The sequence below is a fragment of the Cydia pomonella genome, chromosome 24, assembly GCF_033807575.1.
Source record: "Cydia pomonella isolate Wapato2018A chromosome 24, ilCydPomo1, whole genome shotgun sequence".
NCBI lineage: Eukaryota > Metazoa > Arthropoda > Insecta > Lepidoptera > Tortricidae > Cydia > Cydia pomonella.
In genome coordinates this window covers 8,158,283-8,179,006 of record NC_084726.1, presented here as the reverse complement: position 1 = coordinate 8,179,006, position 20,724 = coordinate 8,158,283, and the positions used below count along the sequence as shown (strand labels likewise).

Sequence of the window (20,724 nt, the reverse complement as noted above, 5' to 3'; positions counted from 1 at the left end):
TTGTATCAAAAAACAAATAGCAAAGAGTACGACTTACAGAACCCGGCAGATTGTGTATAGTTAATAACATCTTGTTAGTTGAATATTCCCATTTAAAGAATCGAAACTGGCTTAACTCATACTCGTGGCGCAATCTGTAATTTCACATAAATAACAGAAATTGCTGAAAATCAAGCTAATGAAGTAAAAGTCATCCTCCATTTGCAATTTGCTGATGCTGACCATAGAGTAAAGATATTATTATTTTTAGTCCAAGATGCTGACAGAACGCTTGATACTCTTGAGGGCCTACCGCGAACCACGTTCGACGTGTTGCCTCTCTGTCGCACTTGTACATTTGTACGTAAGTGTGACAGGGAGGCAACACGTCGAACGTGGTTCGCGCGAAAACCGTAATTCGCAAATTGCGGGGATCTTTCTCTTTTACTCTGACTAAGACGTAATTAGAGTGACAGAGAAAAATGCCCGCAATTGACGAATTTCGATTTTCCCGGTAGCCGCCCTGGGGGCCTACCGCGAAAACCAAAATTCGCAAATTGCGGGGATCTTTCTCTTTTACTCTCACTAAGACGTAATTAGAGTGACAGAGAAAAATGCCCGCAATTGTCGAATTACGATTTTCCTGGTAGCCGCCCAGATCAACTCTTGAATCTTGATAGTTGATATTGACACTGACAGCGCCTTGAAACCGAACATCTGGGTGAATTTTCAGTCTTACGAAATATCAGAACAACCAGTCAGGCCTAAGACATAAAAAATTAATATAATCTAATTTAATATATAGTATAACTTAAATTACCCAAAACAATTCAAATATTTTTTTCAAGTAACATTGAAAATTTGTATACTTTTACATGATATTATTTCATGATAATTGTAACATAACACCGTAGAGTATCAAACCATATCAAACTACGTGAAATGAAAACAACGTGAGCATAGACAGCAATCATCTTGTCTTCCAAGTTCCACACTTCCACAGATTATATTCTTTTCTATTCTAAATTTCTAGGATTCCATTCTACGTTTTCAAGCGTCAACTCAAGGGCTGCCAGATCGTATAATTCGATACGAATTTCGTATAATAGGACTGATTATCGTATCTATTATGTATAGGTAGTCGTTCGGTATAATTGGATACGAAAAAACGCGAATGGTTATTTCACATTTCTATTTCAGCACGGGATTAACAGAGACGGATTGCCAACTTGATAATACGATACGGTGACGGTTTGAGTGGTTTTTTTTCTTTATTATTATTATTATTGTATCTCCTTGGATTTCACGGGCCTATAAATCCCGGTCTTTTGATAGGCTTGCATGGGGATATAGATCCAACACGTAGAGGCCCCTTGGAGAGCTTTAATGTCATGTATAACGCCTGCTACAATCCGTTCACAGGCCCAACAATAGACACCCATGAACCAGTCGCAGCAGGTATTGGGACTATTGTAGTAAAAGTGAACAGTATAACGGTCTATGGATTGAAGTTTGGGAGGACAATGAGATTGGGTTATTGCAAAGAGGTCCGGACACCTGCCATAACAATGTTTTCACTAGTTATCGAGGCAGGTGGTGACTCGCCGCCCACTAGATGGGCCCCTGAAAATGCTGTCGTGAAGACGACCAGGAGCAACACCGGTGTGAGCGGCTCAGGGGTGTCGAGAGGTGTACGCCGCTTTCTACCCAGTGGCTGATAACAGCCACTGTGCCAACTCGCGTCTTATGCAAGTTTTCACTTCCACCCTTGGAGCATTTAGCTCTTACGACTCCTCTCTGGACGGCCAATGAAGGCAAGCCAGAGCTGAGAGTCCTGTGGGTCCCCTTAGAGTCTACTCCGACCGACGAAGACACGTCGGAGACGGAGACCCTGACCGACTCTCGGGAGTACTCGGGTCCGTGGGGTCGTTACTTCCCAACAGCTCGCCACAAGCTGCCCTGCGGATTATTATTATTATTATTTTATTTCAATAAAATACAGTGGATACTGACTTAATATTAAATACAACGTCCCACAAAACTGTTTGCACAGTTTGACTTTAGACTCACCATTTGATCGGTTTGGTGTTCTATATGATGGGTGTTTGTGAGACGTGTTTTACTGTTTTGTGCTGTGTTTCAGCGCTACTTATTAAGGGATTTTAGTTTCTAAGTAGTACTAAGTACTAAATACAAGTCGGTTTTTGAAGTAAGTACTAAAAAAATCGGATATAATCGATTTCGTATAATGCAATCGAATTTCGTATAATTTTTGACGTTGGACTGTATAATTAATAATCAAACGAACTTACCTGTGAAGTTTGATTACAATTATGCGAGTATCCAAATCCAAGACAACAAATATTATTTACTAGCAGCAGTACACGTTATCGTGCAGTCCAAGTCACACATTTTAGAGATTATAGTATTTAAAAAACAAGTTCGCGCTGTCCCTCTCACTCGCTACGCTGCGTTCCTGCTTCGACATAGCTCCTCCAGTACTCATTATTTCAGAGTTATATTTGTGTTATTAACAGAGACTATTTTATTTTCATTTTTGGGGATGGGGGGCGGGTCTTTGTTGTCTTGGATTTGGATACTCGCATAATTGTAATCAAACTTCACAGGTAAGTTCGTTTGATTATTAATTATACTTCGTATCCAAATCCAAGACAACAAATATTATTTACTAGCAGATGTTCAGAGCTTTGTATTTAAATTCAAATCCTGAATGCGAAAATAAAATAAAATATCGATATCAAATCAGTATGTTACGATCATACTGATATTATTGATTTTGACTAAAGAGAACAACGTACCACCTAGAAGTTATTAATTTATATCCAATTTAAATAATTATTTATGTATCCACATAGTATAAATGTAAAATGTATGTATAGCATAATAAAATTAAGGAGTGAAATTGCTCTTGGTATTTCATTTCGTTAATATTAAAAAAGTATAAAACTTTCTTTGATTTCACTGTAGTATATTGATAAAGTTGTATATATCTTAATATTCACAAGGTACAACTATTTTTATGTCATTTACAAGCCAGGACGCCATTAAGTGTAAATGTGTTTTCAAGCTTTAGTTGGCTCTAAATAAGTTTTAGATGGGCATTTTCTGTCTGTAACCATATAAACAAACCATTTTGTATAATTTAGAATTTACCAACCATTCTCTGGATGTAATTACAACGGAGACAAACAAGCATACGGCCTGCCTGATGGTAAACAATCACCGTAGCCTATGAATGCCCGCTACTGCAGAGGTATATTACATGCGCGTTACTGACCCTAAAATATAATCTAATTTTATGTTACGACACTTTAAAGTTAATTTTGAATACAGCAATCAATACTTTCCTCGGTAAATAGCCTTTGAGTGAGGTAGATAAAGGAGAATTTTCTTCATTGTAAAGCTACCATAAATATCAAGGCTATATGTAAGTACTTTAAAACTAAGTCTGGACAATTACTAGTAGAGTATCCTGTAGGTATTAAGTATTTGAAACTTATCACTTTGAAAATATAGATGGACTAATTTTAGTTATTACCACAGATCAAGAAATAGTAATATGATATTATTTATAACTAAATAGCTAATCTCATCTGCTTATGCGTATCTGAACGATGATGGCTACTACGCTAACAAGTGGCAAGGAACTTAGGTAGATTATGTGTTGAGTTATGATATATTTGTGAAAAAAATATCTGGCATGACTTGTAACTTGTACTTCATTTTAAGGAGTAACATTTTTTAACGTTACCTACAATAAAACTGTACAGTGTGCATTGCGACGAAAAATGAAAACTATTTAAGCTTTCTTTTACAGCAAGACAATATGACAACCCGAGCATTTACATTTCAGACAATAATAATGTTATTGTTAAAGGATTTCAACCCTTTATTGCGATTATTAATCTAGCTACTTAGCGCAAGCGACAGCAACACGTGGCAGCATAACTCTAGTTGCATGGTTGCACAATTTACAGCACTTATTTCGCGTCGCGGGATAGTGCAACAACGGCGGTTCACCTCTTGTTTGATGCGGCGATGTTCCCCTGAAGTTTGGAGCTGAGAATCCGTAAGTAAATTGTACCGGATTTATTACATTAGGCTCGTTGATATGGTATATTCTTGACAGCATATCAAAGCTGACGTTTGAAGTTATTAGGAGTATATAATATAACAGCGTGATATGAGTACGAATCATAAATTTGGGTTAAAGGGTTTACAGATATATTTTTTCCTATATGTTGTTTACATACAGCATTTCTTTGTCTGTAAGGGCAATGACATTGCGTACATTTTGTTTAAGGTATTTTAGGCCGCATTAACACCTATTAAATTACCTCAGCGTAACAAGAACCTCCTTTATATTTCATTATTTTTACAAGTCCTGTAAACTTTAGCTCAACCTTAAATATTTTTGCTCTTTAGTCCCTTATATTTACATGCGTAAAGCTACTTCCAATACTATTAAAGTCTTCAATCATTACATTGGCATCAACACTGTTATAGTAGAGCAACGTTATATATCTTTGACGATATCATTTTGAGATATGTATAATGACCGACTGTAGACCGAAGAGCGAAGTGACCGAAGAGCGTAGCGACCGAAGTGCGAAGCGACCGAAGAGCGAAGCGACCAAAAGGAGCAAAGCAACCGAAGAACCAAATGACAGAACCATTATAACCTCGACACTTAAAATGAAGCACATATAGCCTCGACGCTGCGGAAATGGAGGCCTCGATACGATTATTGTGGAATTGTATAGTACATATAACTTAAAGTGCGGCATATATCTTCGTCACTGCGACAGCTGCGACAGCGGACCCCTTGACACAATTATTGTGGAGTAATGATAGCATCCTCACTATGACGTGGGGCAAACTTAGCCTCAACACTACGACAGCAGAGCCCTCGACACAATGATTGTGGAGTAATGATAGCCTCCTCACTATTAAAGTGGGGTACATATAGCCTCGACGCTGTGAAAGCGGAGCCCTCGACACAATATTGTGGAGTAATGATAGCCTCTTCACTATTAAAGTGGGGCAAATATGGCTTCAACGCTGTGAAAGCGGAGCCCTCGACACAATGACTGTGGAGTAATGATAGCCTCTTCACTATTAAAGTGGGGCAAATATAACCTCGACGCTGTGAAAGCGGAGCACTCGACACAATGGTTGTGGAGTAATGATAGCCTCATCACTATTAAAGTGGGGCAAATATAGCTTCAACGCTGTTAAAGCGGAGCCCTCGACACAGTGATTGTGGAGTAATGATAGCCTCATCACTATTAAAGTGGGGCAAATATAGCTTCGACGCTGTTAAAGCGGAGCCCTCGACACAATGGTTGTGGAGTAATGATAGCCTCATCACTATTAAAGTGGGGCAAATATAGCTTCAACGCTGTTAAAGCGGAGCCCTCGACACAATGATTGTGGAGAAATGATAGCCTCTTCACTATTAAAGTGGGGCAAATATAGCTTCGTACGCTGTTAAAGCGGAGCCCTCGACACAATGGTTGTGGAGTAATGATAGCCTCATCACTATTAAAGTGGGGCAAATATAGCTTCGACGCTGTTAAAGCGGAGCCCTCGACACAATGATTGTGGAGTAATGATAGCCTCATCAATATTAAAGTGGGGCAAATATAGCTTCAACGCTGTTAAAGCGGAGCCCTCGACACAATGATTGTGGAGTAATGATAGCCTCATCACTATTAAAGTGGGGCAAATATAGCTTCGACGCTGTGAAAGCGGAGCCCTCGACACAATGGTTGTGGAGTAATGATAGCCTCTTCACTATTAAAGTGGGGCAAATAGAACCTCGACGCTGTGAAAGCGGAGCCCTCGACACAATGATTGTGGAATAATGATAGCCTCTTCACTATTAAAGTGGGGCAAATATAGTACCATGTCGACATCTCATTTATAAGAAAATATTTATTTAATATGTGTTTTAATTTTGAACTATTAATTAATGTGCATTATTAAATTACATTAAAACTTTAATCAACACAGTTAATACCGATTTTCTGTTTGATGAATATCTTGTTGCACAGTAAACCTGAGCTTCTAAGTACTCACGGAAAGGAGAATTATTATTAGACGGAGTCCACAATATTACACAAATCAAGTATATCTTTCCATAATATATTTCATTTTAAAATTATATTATATTATGTTAATCAAAGCTGTCTAATAATAACAAAGCGGGTAACTAACTGATGATCAAATTTAGGAGGCGACCACATCGATTGGACCCAAGACTCGACGATACCGCGATGTCCGATTAAAGCCTACTACCTAATCCGTCATGATCCATACGATAGATTCACTATGGCCCTCATATGGGGCATGGGGCGCACGGTATCGGAGCACGCATACCACGTCCCGTTTGTATACGTCGATTAATGGCATTAAACACTTTAAACTGTCAGTCAGACTAAATAGTCTTCCAATGTCTTATAGATTGTGTATTGATTGACATTACTCCTGTATATTTATACCTATAGGTATCCTCATAAGACGCTCATTAAACTTGTTGGTACTGTGTATGTACATTTGCATAAAGACGCGTTTTGTTATCATTCATAGGCACTTATTACCAATCGGCAAGGATTACCATTGTTATCTGTTTTATTGTATGGTAGGGTAGATCGGACATGGTAAAAGCCGCTTTCGTGAAACGATTACCTAGTATATATTAACTTTATTCAGATATGGTTTGTATATTTAAATCTGTACGCGAAAGCATCTCGTAAAAAAAAAAAAATTGTGAGTGAACATTGCATTTTATGCAATCATAAATCATATTATATTAGTAAATAATACTATAATAGTACGTATTACAATTATTTAAAGTTCAAATTGTAATCTATTTGTAGCCCCATACTTATTTTTTCCGTAATTTATTTATTCAAAAAAGAAGGTAGTTGTAGTAAGTGATTTCGTATGAACGTAAAAATTACTTACTTGATTTCTTAGGTAATAAGTTTATTACGCTAAACGAATATACCTACAATTTCAAATTGAAAGTTTAACTGCCATGTAAGTATGGCAAAATTGGCAAACGAGACTAGACTTGCCGAGCTGAATAAACATCAATTTTTCGTTCGAGGGTACGGCGGTCGGCAGTTCAAATAATGTTTTGATTCTATACTTCTTATTCAGCGCACAATAAACATTAATCGAAACACAATTAGGTACACATATTTAGAGGAACACTATTTTGGCGAAAATACGTGTGACTCGGACTAACACAAAAACATGTAATGAGTACTGGAGGAGCTATGTCGAAGCAGGAACGCAGCGTAGCGAGTGAGAGGGACAGCGCGAACTTGTTTTTTAAATACTATAATCTCTAAAATGTGTGACTTGGACTGCACGATAACGTGTACTGCTGCTAGTAAATAATATTTGTTGTCTTGGATTTGGATACGAAGTATAATCGACATTTATGTACTGGCAGCCCTGCAACTCAACTCACGAATCGCTTCGCTTGTGATTACAATTTTGCGGAGTTACTAATATGGGTTTATAATAATGAATAGATATTGGTTAGTAGCAGCGTTTTACCTGAAATAAAACGCATATTAAAATACTTACCTCACTGGAAGCTTTATAATTGAGATAGCATATCTGTTTCCGTCGAATTATCACCAGTCTAGTGCTTTATTTGACTTCGTTTTCTGGCGACAGTGGCGACACCTGGCGGACCGCGCCATTTTTACACCAGGTAATAAAAGATGTCCGGTGAACGCTTTGTCATTGGCTCAATTTCACCAGGCAGAAATGAAATGAAAGCTTCCAGTGAGGTAAGTATTTTAATATGCGTTTTATTTCAGGTAAAACGCTGCTATTAAATTACTTGACCGTCACTGGAAGCTTTATAATTGAGACCTGTTTGTTATCGCCTGGTGTCGCCCCTTATTACATTAATTTTAATGTAATATAGCGCCAATGTGACTGATTAGTATCTGAATTAATGATTAATTAAAATACTCAAATATCGATTTCAATTATTTTATTCTTTAAACATATAATTAATTGTACACTTAGTAATATCATTTAATGATTTATGTAGAGTTACTTACTATAATTTATTTATGTACTTATATTTTATATTGTACAATGTTGCCTGAATGATTAGGTACAATAATTACATCAGGCACAGTGCCTGAGAAATCAACTTTACTATATTATATAAATCAATTATCATAATACCTATACAGGATTAAACAACTTTGTAACATTTGTAGAAGAAGTACTTGTTCTTGCTACCTCTCTCCTATAAAATCGTTGGAACGTGTTAGCTGATTGCCAGTTGCCACGCGCCATAATGTCATCTAGGGAATGATTTTCCCACCAACTTTTTGAAGCTACAGCTGATCTAATACTACCTGGAGCAGCTGCTATGTTTGCTTCTTTAAATAAAGTTTTTATCCAATTAGCAATGACCGTCCGTGAGGCCGGTTTCGAACGACCCTTAAGTGTCATGAACAAATTAAATGATTTAGCAGTATTACGTCTGTCATTAAGAAGTGATATAGTTCGTTCTATCCAAAAAAGGGGATCTAGCTTACTATTACTGGTATTTGCTAATAGTTTCCAACCGGACTGCCTGTAATTACTAGAGTCTGTTTTTGAGCCGAACTGGGGCCAAAAAATGATACATTCATCTGATCTTATACACTTGTCATGGTCAATCGTAAGCAAGGTTAAATCGTGTATGCGCCTACCAGAGCAAAGAAGTAATAAAGTGGCAGTATGACGCGTTGTTTGGAAAGCATTGTTCTGATCTACTGTATAATCGGATAAAAATTTTATCAGTTGATCAACATCCCAAACTGGGGGTTTAGCCGTTTTAGGACATGTTAAGGAAATCGACTTAAGAATGTGTTTCACCAGAACATGTGAACTCAAACAACTTGATGTTTCAGTGTTACACAATGTAGAAACGACTGACTTGTGTAAAAGTATTGTATTATAAGATAATTTATTTATTAAATGTAAATCTGATAAAAACTGTGCTAGTTGAGCTCCTGTCGGATTTTTTGGGTTTATATTTTTTGTTTCTGCCCAAGAAATCCAACGTTGCCAAGCTGTTTTGTAAGTTCTTAAAGTCGATTTTCTCCATGAATTTTTAAGCAATGATAATTGATCTGAGCTCCATGACTCTAGGGCCTCAGACCACCCCCACACTTCCAAACCTCGAGAATCATTTCCTCGACTTGGGGAGGTGGTAGGCCTGTCGACGTGTCGACTAGATTCTTTCGCAGGTTCCTCAGAGTAAGTGGCGCCGCTAGCGCTCGGGCTTTGAGATCTGCCCGCCAGAACACTTTCTCCCAGCGAGGCACCACTACCAGAAATATCCCGGTCGATTGGTTCAAGTGAGACAGGACTTTGGGCATCAGAAAAGGTGGTGGGAACACCCACGCGAGTGGGTAGTTCCACGGAGAACTGAATGCGTCGTGGTACATCGCTTGTGGGTCTCTCAGGTCTCGGGATACATAATTGTGTACCACATGGGCTGTTGCCGAGGCGAATAGATCCACCACCGGTATTCCCCATTTCGCAAAAACTGTCTCTACGCAAGTCGGTAATAAGTGCCATTCCGGCGGTAGACGACGACGCGATAAGTGATCGGCTTGACAATTGTATTTGCCCGGTAGATAGTGTACGCTGAAGTGTATTTGATTTTGATCTAGAAGATCTAAAATCTGATGGGTTATGTTTACCAGGGCTAACGATTTCGATCCCCCTTCTTTCCTTAGATGGGCTACGGCCGTCCTGTTGTCGCATTGTATAAGCATCGAACTGTGATGCAACAGGTGAGCGTAACCTTGAAGAACATGAAGGATGGCTAACATTTCCTTCTGATTGCAATGAAGGTTCTGTTCTTCTCGTGACCAAGCTCCCGAAAGAGCTAGGTCGTTCAACTGCGCCCCCCAGGCTTGGTCCGATGCATCGGTTGTTAGAAAATTGGTGGGGGGAGGGCGATGTAAAACTGTTGATGCCTGGCAATTTTGTACCCACCAATTTAGTTCGATCGCCACACTTTGCGGTATCGGAAATGACGTGGTCGATGGGTCTGGCAGGGAGTTTAGAAACATTAGAAGTCGTCGATGATTGAGCCGACCCCTTGGAACGACAAAACTGGCGAAATTCAGAGACCCTACTATTCTCTGAGTGTTTTTCAAGGTTAGTTTTCCTTGAATAAGAACCTCTTCTAGTTTTTGACGTAATGAGGTTACTTTTTCTTTTGGTAAGGATTTTAAGTTGTCCCAAGTTCGCCAAAGTATCCCTAAGTAAACTATACTTTTTTGTGGATACAGAATTGATTTTTCGAAATTCACTTTCCATCCGAGACTTATGAGCGTTCGAATAGTTATTTTTACATGATCTTGTAATATGGCTGCATTTTGATGGACAATCAGAAAATCGTCCAGGTAAACAATAATTCTGACGTTCCATTGTTGCCGCAAGGTTTGAGCTACCCAATTTGTTAGTATTGAGAACGTTTTCGGAGATGTGCTTAGCCCGAACGGCAAGCACGTCACTTCTAGCAATTCTCCGTTGTAAACTAGGCGCAGGAAGCGTCTGTGTGCCTCGGCTACTTTCACGTGAAAATAAGCTTGGCATATATCGACCTTGCACATCCAGTCGTTTGGTTGGAGGAAGTCGGGAATCCGATGCATGTTTATGAGGTGAAACGGTTCGGCCAGTATATAGTTGTTTAGCGCTTTCAAGTTGAAAATTGGTCGAGCTGATCCGTCCGGTTTTGGCACAAGGAAAAGAGGAGAGATGAAGCTTGGTGACGGTTGTGCTACACTTAGAACACCTTGAGCTTTCATTTTGTGCACGATTGAAGTCATTTCCTTTGACACAGGAGTGTGAAAGGGGCCCGATTTTAAATTGGGATACACCAGAGGAGGTTTTGCAAGGAATGGTATGCGATACCCTCGGATTAACTTTAATGCTATTTCTGGTGCTCCCATTTTCTTCCATTGTGTGAGGAAGTGCGCTAATCGGCCTGCTTGAAACGGTTCCGAGTCATGGTTTCTGCCGTTTCTGGGTACCTTTGTACCCTCTACCGGCATTTCCTCGACCTCTGGTACCTCCACGATCGGGCCGCGAGCCTCGATTCTGAAACGACCCTCTTCCACTTGTGTGGTAAGCGGGATGATTATTTGAAGGTTGAGTTACCCATGGGTAATTCGGTTGTTGACAATTTTGACAATGACATACACCCCGCGAGGGTGCGTTGTTACAGGTTTGCATATGCATATTTTGCGAGGGAAAGTACCCTAGGCTCGCATTGCACTGAATTCCACGCGATGGAATTGTAGATTTTCGTATGCCTTGCCCCCGCGAGGGGCGGCTGTTAGGCTGATTTGCCTTGTTTAAAGTATTTTGTTTAAGAGGCCAAAAAGTTTTTCGAACACCTCCTGCCTTTTCAAGAGCCGATGTAAAAGTATCAGCATCAAAAATGTTAGATGTGGAAGGGGGGATTTTGTTTACTAATGCCTTGATAAGTGGTTCTTTAATTTGGCTTGTAATGGCCTCTCTGCGCATTTCAATAGCTTCGGCGCGGTGACCACAAACTAATTGTAAAAGATCAGACGAAATTTTTTGTAAATCGCCTTTTTGGAAAAGCTCATCAACTTTAGAATTTAATTCGTCATAAGAAAAATTCATACTTTTAGCCCACGACAAAAGACTACGAATACTATCTTGAATCGCCTGTTTTTGTTTCAAAATGCAGTAGGTAATAGCTGCATATGATTTATCAGCATAAGCTAGATGGCGTAAAGTATCATACATTTTTACCTCTTCGTTTGTTTCCAGGTCTACGAAACCTGGAGTATGATTGTAAAGTTTTTGGGTCTCAGAGTACCTAACCTCAGACCATGCTGCGCTTCCCAAGCGCTGAACGTCAAGAAGCATTTTCAGAAAATTTTCTGGAGTCTTAGGTACCGATGGTTCCTTTAATTTCGTTTCAATATCAAAAGTGAACGGCAAATTCAAATTTGCATCTTGACTCTCAGCGTCTGGGCACGGAGCATCATTCACATTATTAACTTCATATAGTTCACCGCTAACCTCTGACAGAATTGACTCGTTATCAGGGAAGGCACCATTTGAATTTTCTAGGCAACGATTATTTTCAAAAAAATTAGTATCGTGGCTAATAGTGTTGTCATTGCCAGCTGCAATATGTTTGCGAAGCTCACCCATTTCCTTGAATAATTTGTCCATTAAGCGCGAGGAGCGCCGAGATCGCTTACTTTTCTTATGACGGTGGCGGCGCGAACGCTTGTGACCGCTCGAGGATGACGAGCTTGACGTGTTGCTGCTTGAGCTGCTGCTGGATGAACTTCTACTCCTAGCTCGTTTGTGCGACATCCCACTTGGACCAGGCTGCGGCTCTGCCGGGCCTATTTGATCACTATCCATTTCTGAAATAGCAACGATATTAATTCTATTTCAAGACTTGCTCTCGATTGTATAATTTCTTACAAAAAAATACAATCGGATAGAAACATCTGCAAATAAAACACTATAACATACTGGTTATTTATTTGGCACAATAATTTAATATGTAGGTAGTGGTCAGAACAGAAAAACTGTTAAATATATGACCACTTACTTATTGTGCAATATTAGAAATCAGGTACTTACGTGATCACTTTTTTATATTTAAAAACACTTTATTATACAACGTATCGATTTTAGTAATCACGCAAAACGATCTTTAAGATTTAAATTGTAACGGTCGCAGGGTCAGTGAGCCTGACTCGCTGCGCACTTGTTGCTTCGACGGGAAACTGAACGCCAATAACAAAGCGTTCACCGGACATCTTTTATTACCTGGTGTAAAAATGGCGCGGTCCGCCAGGTGTCGCCACTGTCGCCAGAAAACGAAGTCAAATAAAGCACTAGACTGGTGATAATTCGACGGAAACAGATATGCTATCTCAATTATAAAGCTTCCAGTGACGGTCAAGTAATTTAATGTTAAGATAATTGTATCGTTACGTTAAATAATCAATTTATATAAATCTCGTCAAGATGATGCTAACAATAAGTGGATTGCCGCTGACGGTAAGAACAACCAAGTTATCATATTTTGAAGGTTGCTTTTCCTTTTACATCAGTTTTAATCATGAAATCAATTATTTTCAGACCACGTATAAAGACATTAAGCTGCTAATTAAAAAGCAGTGTAACCTGAATGACTTCATTTTGGACGAGCTGGTGAAAGATAATGGGTTGAAGAAAGTTAGAATTGGGCTGGCGGACGATAGCGAAGGGAGCCACCTTATAAAATGTCTGGATGGATTCTGGGTCATGGGATGCGCGCTGCGGGTTGTTCCAGTCGGAAAATCGGTAATTATATTTTTCTGTTTTGTAAATGTTGTTAAGTAGATAACCTATTAGAACAGTGAACATTTCTGACTTTAACCCCTTCAGTCCCACAGACGCAATATCGCACACCCGATTTCGTTCATAATATATGAAATTAGCCGGGTCCACACAGAGCGAGCATACGCGCGAGGCAATTTCCTCACCCACAAACCGGCCAGTGTAGACGTGCCTCGGCTGAGGCGGGGTCACCTGAGCAGGCGAGGAAAAACACGCGCGCAGTCTACACTGGCTGGTTTATGCGTGAGAAAATTGCCTCACGCGTGTGCTCACACTGTGTGGACCTGCCTATTGGAAAATTACAATGCAAATTAAATTAAACTATCATTTATTTTGACCAACTAGGATCATACAACAAACACAATAAAATCATACATTACAACAAATCAAATTAGGTTCCTGGTTCTTGGACTTGGACTGGTGAACGGGTACAGCAATAGATGTCCATGAACCAGTCTCAACAGGCATTGGAGCTATTGTAACAAAAATGGACAGGGTTCAGGGCTATGGATGAATTATTATTATTTAATAAGCAGGTAGGCTGGCTTCTCCACTTTATTTAAAATAGCCCCTATATCAGCTGGGACCGATTTACTGGTATCTAGGTATCTATTTGTACCCGTGAATGGGTTCTAGCTAGTGTATTACATAACATTAAATTTAGCTCTGTGGCTTCGGCACCAGGGACTCCATGGTCCCGAGGTATGGAAGGACATACAAATAATAATAATAATAATTCATTTTTAAACTGATTCACTTTTTTTGCTGAAACCACTCTTCAGGGAGTTTGTTCCAAGCCCTCACTACTTGGTTGCTCAGAAAGCAGCTGTGAGATCTATGCCTTTCTAGCTTTAAATGATGGCCTCTCAGACGGTTGTTGTTGTTGCACTTGAACATATCTTGAAAATGCTTGCCCAGATAGTATTTTGTACATTTCTATTAGCATTATTTTAAAACTGAAATTGTACTACTATTAGATGTTCTATATGAGCATACATGCTATTTATTTCACTTAAAATAAACTGCTTATCCACAACCCTTGAGATTGATACTGATACTTGGGATAACTCCAGCCAGCAGTTCCTGCAGCGAGGACTAAGAAGAAGAGACTATGTGGGGGAGGCGAAGTTGAGGCAAAATAACACTGGGAGCTTGCATGACTCTACTGATTCAGCCTAAGCAGAAGCGAGTCATTGCACTATGTCAGAGTCACTTAGTGTGACCAGTTGTCCCGTATTTTAAGGATTGTCCTGTATTTCAAGCACGAATCTTTCATGGTCCCGTAATTTGGCGAAACTAATACGGGAAAATACATTGTCCCGTAATTTTATGATGCAATGGCATTTAATGATAAAAATACCTAATTAAATTGTTGTGATTTATAATATTTCATATTGTTTTTTTTTAATCTTTCATCTTGCAAAGTACGCGTGCAAACCAGCTCATTAAGCAGCAACCACTACCGCCCCGCCGTAGGCACCCGCAGCCTGCCCGAGACTCCGTAGCACCCAGTAGATAGGACTGGAGTGTAGGGTTTGAAGTCAGGATCATAGGAGAGATGGGAAAGTTTTAGCCAATCCGTATCCACATCCCTTGAGGCCTTAATAAGCTTTTTATTCCATATTTTCAGCAAAACTCGCAACAGAACTTTGGTCCGCAAGGGAACTACAACCAGCCCCATAATGATTACCAGCAAGACTACCGTCCACAATGGGAGCCCAACATGCCAGCAAGCCAGTTGACGAGCCCGCAGTGGACTGCCAACCCGATAGGATCAGGACCGGGACCAGGGCCCAATAGCAACTCGTATGGGTTCCAACAGGGCCCTGGCCCGAATAATAATATGCCACCACAGGTAATTAAAGAGCACTAATTACATACTAAAGCTCAAAATTGAGTAGTTTGACATAACTTTATTTTAAAGTTAGATGTATTGTATATATATATTAATTGAAATAAATAAAATATGGTTGTTATTACATAAAAACCTTCTTTTGAATAAGTTGCAGCTAGAGTCCAACCATGCTAAGGCACTGCCACTGTCAAGTTAGTGCAAAGTGCCAAGTGGTCTGACTCCTGTAAATTGACATTAATGTTGATAACATTTTAATGCCTCTTATCATCTAAACACTTCTTTCACAGCATCAAAACATGCACCAAAACCAATATTCAAACCAGCAGTTTGGTCACCAAGGGCCACCACAGAACATGGTTTCCCATACTCCAAACATGGGGCATGGAATGGGACAGATGAGGTCAGATGGGAAGCCATTCCCACAGCGGGACCAGTTCCAAAGACCTCAAGATCAGGGTTATGGAGGGCCTCCTAGGAATGTGTCGGACTCTGGGGTAAGTTATTGTATTTTTAACCCATTAAATTAACCCCTTAATTTGACACATACCCTGATTAGTCTGAGGCTAACCTTTTGAATGCCAAGCCTATCGTGTGCGGCGCGAGCGCGTCTTCGTGAACCTTGTCGAAATGCATGAAGATTGATATTGGGGTGTAGCCACGCGCGTCGTCTTTGGCGGTCAAAAGGAATAAACCTCACCTCGTTAAGGCCCACAGAGCCTCTGCTTTATGAAGCTTTTGTAAAGAACATAGATCATAGGCATTCCTCCTATGTGCTTGCTATACAATACAGGATGTTTACGGGCTGAATATATCGGTCAAACTGAGCAACTTTTACTATGGGACCAATCCCGAAATCGCGAAAAAAATTGACTCTCCCATAGAAAATGTCAAGGTCAGGCAGCCAATTTGTTTTTCGCGATTTAGAGGTTAGTACCATAGTAAGTTACGACCTATATATTCATCCTGTATGTTATTGTAGGTGACTAAATAAACAACCTGTATAATTGTTACATGTTTTGCTGTGATTTATTCTTCAAACGCGTTTTTCAATAAAGATACACGTCAAGATTGTTAACCCTTTTTCTAATGTAAAAAAAAAACGGTGGGTATAGTGAGCCGCATGCGGCTCTTCAAGTAATTATACATTACATTTGATTAAACACACCTTGTGCGGGCTGTCCTGACTTGCTATGTTTTTCTAGCCGCCGGGTCAACGGCCCCACGTGCTCCGTTCGGTGGAAATTGTGGACACGCCTATGAACAGGCCTGGAGGACAGCCCAATAGGTTCCCGGGGCAAAACTACCCAGCGCAAAGCAAACCAGTATGTAGTCCTTTGAAAATATGAGACCATTCTAAAGCTAGTGTATTCTATAAATTAAAGTATATTATTAACATGAATTTGTTTGTAATGGAAAAGGAACACTAAATTCCTTAGTAGTCGAACCATATAGTAACCTCACTAATGGTGATATAAATGATTGTTCTAGATTACAATAATGAAAGACAACTTCCAAGGGCCGAGCCAATATAGCCCTGGACAGAGCTCTGGGCCTTCTCAACCTCAACCATGGATACAACAGGTAAATATATATATATTTTCCTTTATCAATAGCAAACAAGCGTATAGCCATTTTGTATCGATACATCATTTTTGAAATACGCGCATCTAAAAACCTTGAAATCGGTCTATTCGTTAACCCCTCCAAGTGTCAGGCCATTGTCATAGGCGGCGCCCGACAGCTCCTTAAACTCGAATTTATACCTCCTGTATACTTTAGTGGCACGCCTATTCCCTACAGCCAAAGTGTAAAAGACTTGGGTGTCTATATCGATAGTACCCTGAGCTGGAGGACACAGATAGCTGAAATAAGCCGCAAAGTTACTGGTTCTCTTCATGCTCTCAACAGACTTAAACACTTTTTACCTATTAAAACCAAAATATTATTAGTACAAACTTTAATCCTACCAATAATCGACTATGGCGATGTGTGTTATCCGGACTTAAATGAGGAGCTCTTGGACAAATTAGATCGTTTAATGAATAATTGTATCCGTTTTGTTTTCTGTCTCCGCAAATACGATCATGTCTCCTCATTCCGCTCAAAACTTGGCTGGTTTCCCATTCGTATTCGGCGCAACATTCGCATGCTCTGCACCCTCTTTTCTGTTCTTAACGACCCTCAGTCCCCCGAATATCTAAAATCTTTCTTCCACTACTATGGTGTCTCTCGTGTCCGTCAGCTTCGCTCTTCTGGCAATCTATCTCTGTCTATACCATCTCACCGAACTGGTTACATGTCCGATTCTTTCTCTATTCAGGCAGCTCGCCTTTGGAATAGTCTCCCTGTCAAAATTAGACAGTGTCCGAACAGGTTTGCTTTTAAAAAATCCTTAAGTGAGCACTTTGCTGGCAGTACTGGAAAATCTTAATGTTTCTGCTTTGTAAGTTCATCTGATTTCATATATATATATATATATATATATGTGTATGTATATGTAAGTATATGTATTTGTATCAATATTATTAATATATATGTATGTTTATGTATGTCTGTCTGTCTCTACAACTTATCTGCTTTGCCTACAGGTTGACTGGTAGAGAATGCCTTACGGCATTAAGTTCGCCTATTGTACAGTGTGTTTTCTTATGTGCAATAAAGATTAAATAAATAAATAAATAAAACGACTACCATGTAACCTAACACAAAAATAACATTTCCACCATCTAGGAATCAAACAAAATTCTGCAGCACCATGTGAAGCCTCAAAAACAATTACCGGTGCTTAAACTCTAAAACGGACTCCTTTTTAGACATCTGAATTGGTACACCCGTAGAAACCTCGAAAAAGATTGCCATGTCAACTTTATTTCCCTTTTCACAGCAGCAAAAGCCCTTCGACAAGCCTTCCGGCCCATTCGACAAGTCTTCTGGCCCTTACGATAAGCCGTTCGACCGTTCAGACAAGCCGTACGACAAGGATTACGTCCGGCCCAAGTCTCCTAGGAGGCATTCACCCGGACGAATGTCGCCAAGGAGGTAAGTGACAAGCCTTCCTGTCCCTGCGACAAGCCGGTTAATAGTTTCGACTAACTGTATGACAACGATCACTTTTCTCTGCAGCTGACTGTACCTTTTCAACTGTACTTTTCTTTATTAGACATTCGCCCGGCCGACGTCTGTCCCCCGGGCGACGCATGTCTCCCGGTCGACGCATGTCCCCCGGTCGACGCATGTCCCCCGGTCGACGCATGTCCCCTGGTCGACGTATGTCTCCCGGCCGGCGTTTATCCCCTGGACGCCGCTTGTCTCCTGGACGACGCATGTCTCCTGGACGGCGCATGTCTCCAGGGCGAGCGTCGCCTGGCAGACGGATGTCCCCTGGACGACGGGAGCCGCCGCGAGATGATAGAAGGTCACCGGGCCGTATGGGGCCAGGAAGTAAGTAATAAATGGGAACAAATAATAAAAACTTCATATTTATTTATTAACACAAACAAAATTAAGATAATATCTAACACGCCCTTCAACAATATAAATATTTGTAATAAAAACGCAGTATTTTTTATCAATGTGAGACCACGGTCCCCAAAACGTCGGAGGTAAATTTAGAACTTAATACGAGATCAAGTCCCGTTCTAAAATTTAATACAATTTATATCAGTGTATGTCATCATATGTAGTGCGTTTATCAAGTTTGTCACCACCATAGTTCTATATTGATGAGCTATAATGTTCGTGAACAGTGGAGGCCGGCAGACCGCAGTGGACCGCTCGTCGCATCTCGCCCGCCAAGCGGTCGCCGGAGCGCCGACCTGAACCAGGAAGCGCAAGGTAGCTCAATAATATCTATACATTCACAGCAAGACTGGTTAAAAGTATAGTAGATTATACAACGTGTCAAATTTCAGGTTTCTAGCACTAACGACCACCGAGCAAAGCCAGGGATAGACAGACAGACACACACAGACAGACACCAAAGCAGAGCAAAGCCAGGGACAGGGACAGAGGGACATGGCGAAACTATAAGGGTCCTAGTTGACTACGGAACCCTAAAAATGACAAATTTAAAAGTGAAACCGGCGCTCGCAATTTTCACTCAAAATTCAAATGTACCTATCTAAATAATTAATCTTAAGAGGAAACATTTGTGGCCTTTTTCCATATTAACGTTCTCGACATTTTCCTCTAGATTTTGGCGCTAGATTAATAGTTTTTTATATGAGTTCAATATTACCAGTATGTTTGTCTGTTTTGTTCTTTTTTAGGGTTCCGTAGCCAAATGGCATAAAACGGAACCCTTATAGTTTCGCCATGTCCGTCCGTCTGTCTGTCTGTCTGTCTGTCTGTCCGAGGCTTTGCTCCGTGGTCGTTAGTGCTAGAATGCTGAAATTTGGCATGGATATATAAATCAATAAAGCCGACAAAGTCGAACAATAAAATCTAAAAATTTAATTTTTTTAGGGTACCTCCCCTACACGAAAGAAAAAAAAAATGTGTCCCCCCCCCCTCTAACTTTTGAACCATAGGTCCAAAAAATATGAAAAAAATCGTGGAAGTAGAGCTTAAGAAAGACATTAAATGAAAACTATAGCGGACATGATCAGTTAAGCTGTTTTTGAGTTATCGCAAAAAGTTTTCCCTTCATAGTAAAAAGACTTACTTTAATTAGGTACTGATTATGCAAATTTGTCTATTTGTTTAACTCGAGTGAAAGGTACCGTTTCATCCCTTGGTTAACAATTTACTATACTTTAAGCTCCAGTTTAGCTTATTGTGACGGAAGAGTAACTACGGAACCCTACACTGAGCGTGGCCCGACATGCTCTTGGCCGGTTATTTATTCTTGTTTTTATAAGAACAAGGTTACTTTAAAAAGTGCTAATAACGGTCAAATAAATGTGTCGTAAACAGACGCATAGCATACAAAATCGGCAACAATAAACGCAAAAATCAAAGCGGTCGGACACATAATTTTTTTCTCATTCCGCTCCCAAAATTTCGTTACGATTAGTTAAATTTTGAAAGAGGAAAATGTCGAGAACAAACCTCAGTTTCTGATACCTTTACACAAGATTTTTCCCTAAGCTGCAGTTGTCTTTATCGCACTAATTTTAGGAGGCGCCCCCGTCAGCGCGATAGAGATATTAACATAAAATACTCAAATCTAAAAAATAACTTGTGCTACTGAATAAATCATTTTTTTTTTTTTATCTGAAAAGGGGCTCAGCTGGTATTTACTGTTAAATTGCAAACGTGTGAGAGTTTTTGTATAATAGTTATTTACGATACAAGTGCGAAAAATAGGAAATTCGTAACGAGTGGCGATAAATTAAAACACGACCGAAAGTAGTGTTTTAAATCTACACGAGTTGCGAATTACCTATTCGCACATGTATAGTACAACGTTTTACAGTGCATATGACCCTTTAAATTTTCGACATCGT

At 39.8% G+C, this 20,724-nt stretch overlaps 2 protein-coding genes across 5 annotated transcripts in view; one reads left to right on the top strand and one right to left on the bottom strand.

Moving 5' to 3' along the window:
• LOC133531057 (uncharacterized) overlaps positions 1-239 on the bottom strand; it is a 39,930-nt gene extending 39,691 nt beyond the window's left edge. Inside the window, exon 1 of the mRNA XM_061869152.1 lies at positions 38-239. Within this exon, the coding sequence (XP_061725136.1) occupies positions 38-70 (33 nt within the window). The 5' untranslated portion in view covers positions 71-239. The remainder of the gene's footprint in view (positions 1-37) is intronic.
• A 7,234-nt stretch (positions 240-7,473) lies between these two features.
• LOC133531022 (uncharacterized) overlaps positions 7,474-20,724 on the top strand; it is a 37,780-nt gene continuing 24,529 nt past the window's right edge. For 3 of the 4 annotated variants that reach the window (XM_061869098.1, XM_061869097.1, XM_061869096.1), the window contains exons 1-10: positions 7,474-7,559; positions 13,014-13,101; positions 13,183-13,386; positions 15,053-15,277; positions 15,565-15,771; positions 16,480-16,599; positions 16,766-16,858; positions 18,162-18,316; positions 18,438-18,718; positions 19,024-19,111. In XM_061869098.1, coding sequence (XP_061725082.1) covers positions 13,069-13,101; positions 13,183-13,386; positions 15,053-15,277; positions 15,565-15,771; positions 16,480-16,599; positions 16,766-16,858; positions 18,162-18,316; positions 18,438-18,718; positions 19,024-19,111 — 1,406 coding nt within the window. In that variant the 5' untranslated portion in view covers positions 7,474-7,559; positions 13,014-13,068. The remainder of the gene's footprint in view (positions 7,560-13,013; positions 13,102-13,182; positions 13,387-15,052; positions 15,278-15,564; positions 15,772-16,479; positions 16,600-16,765; positions 16,859-18,161; positions 18,317-18,437; positions 18,719-19,023; positions 19,112-20,724) is intronic. The other variant, XM_061869099.1, reaches the window with a different exon arrangement.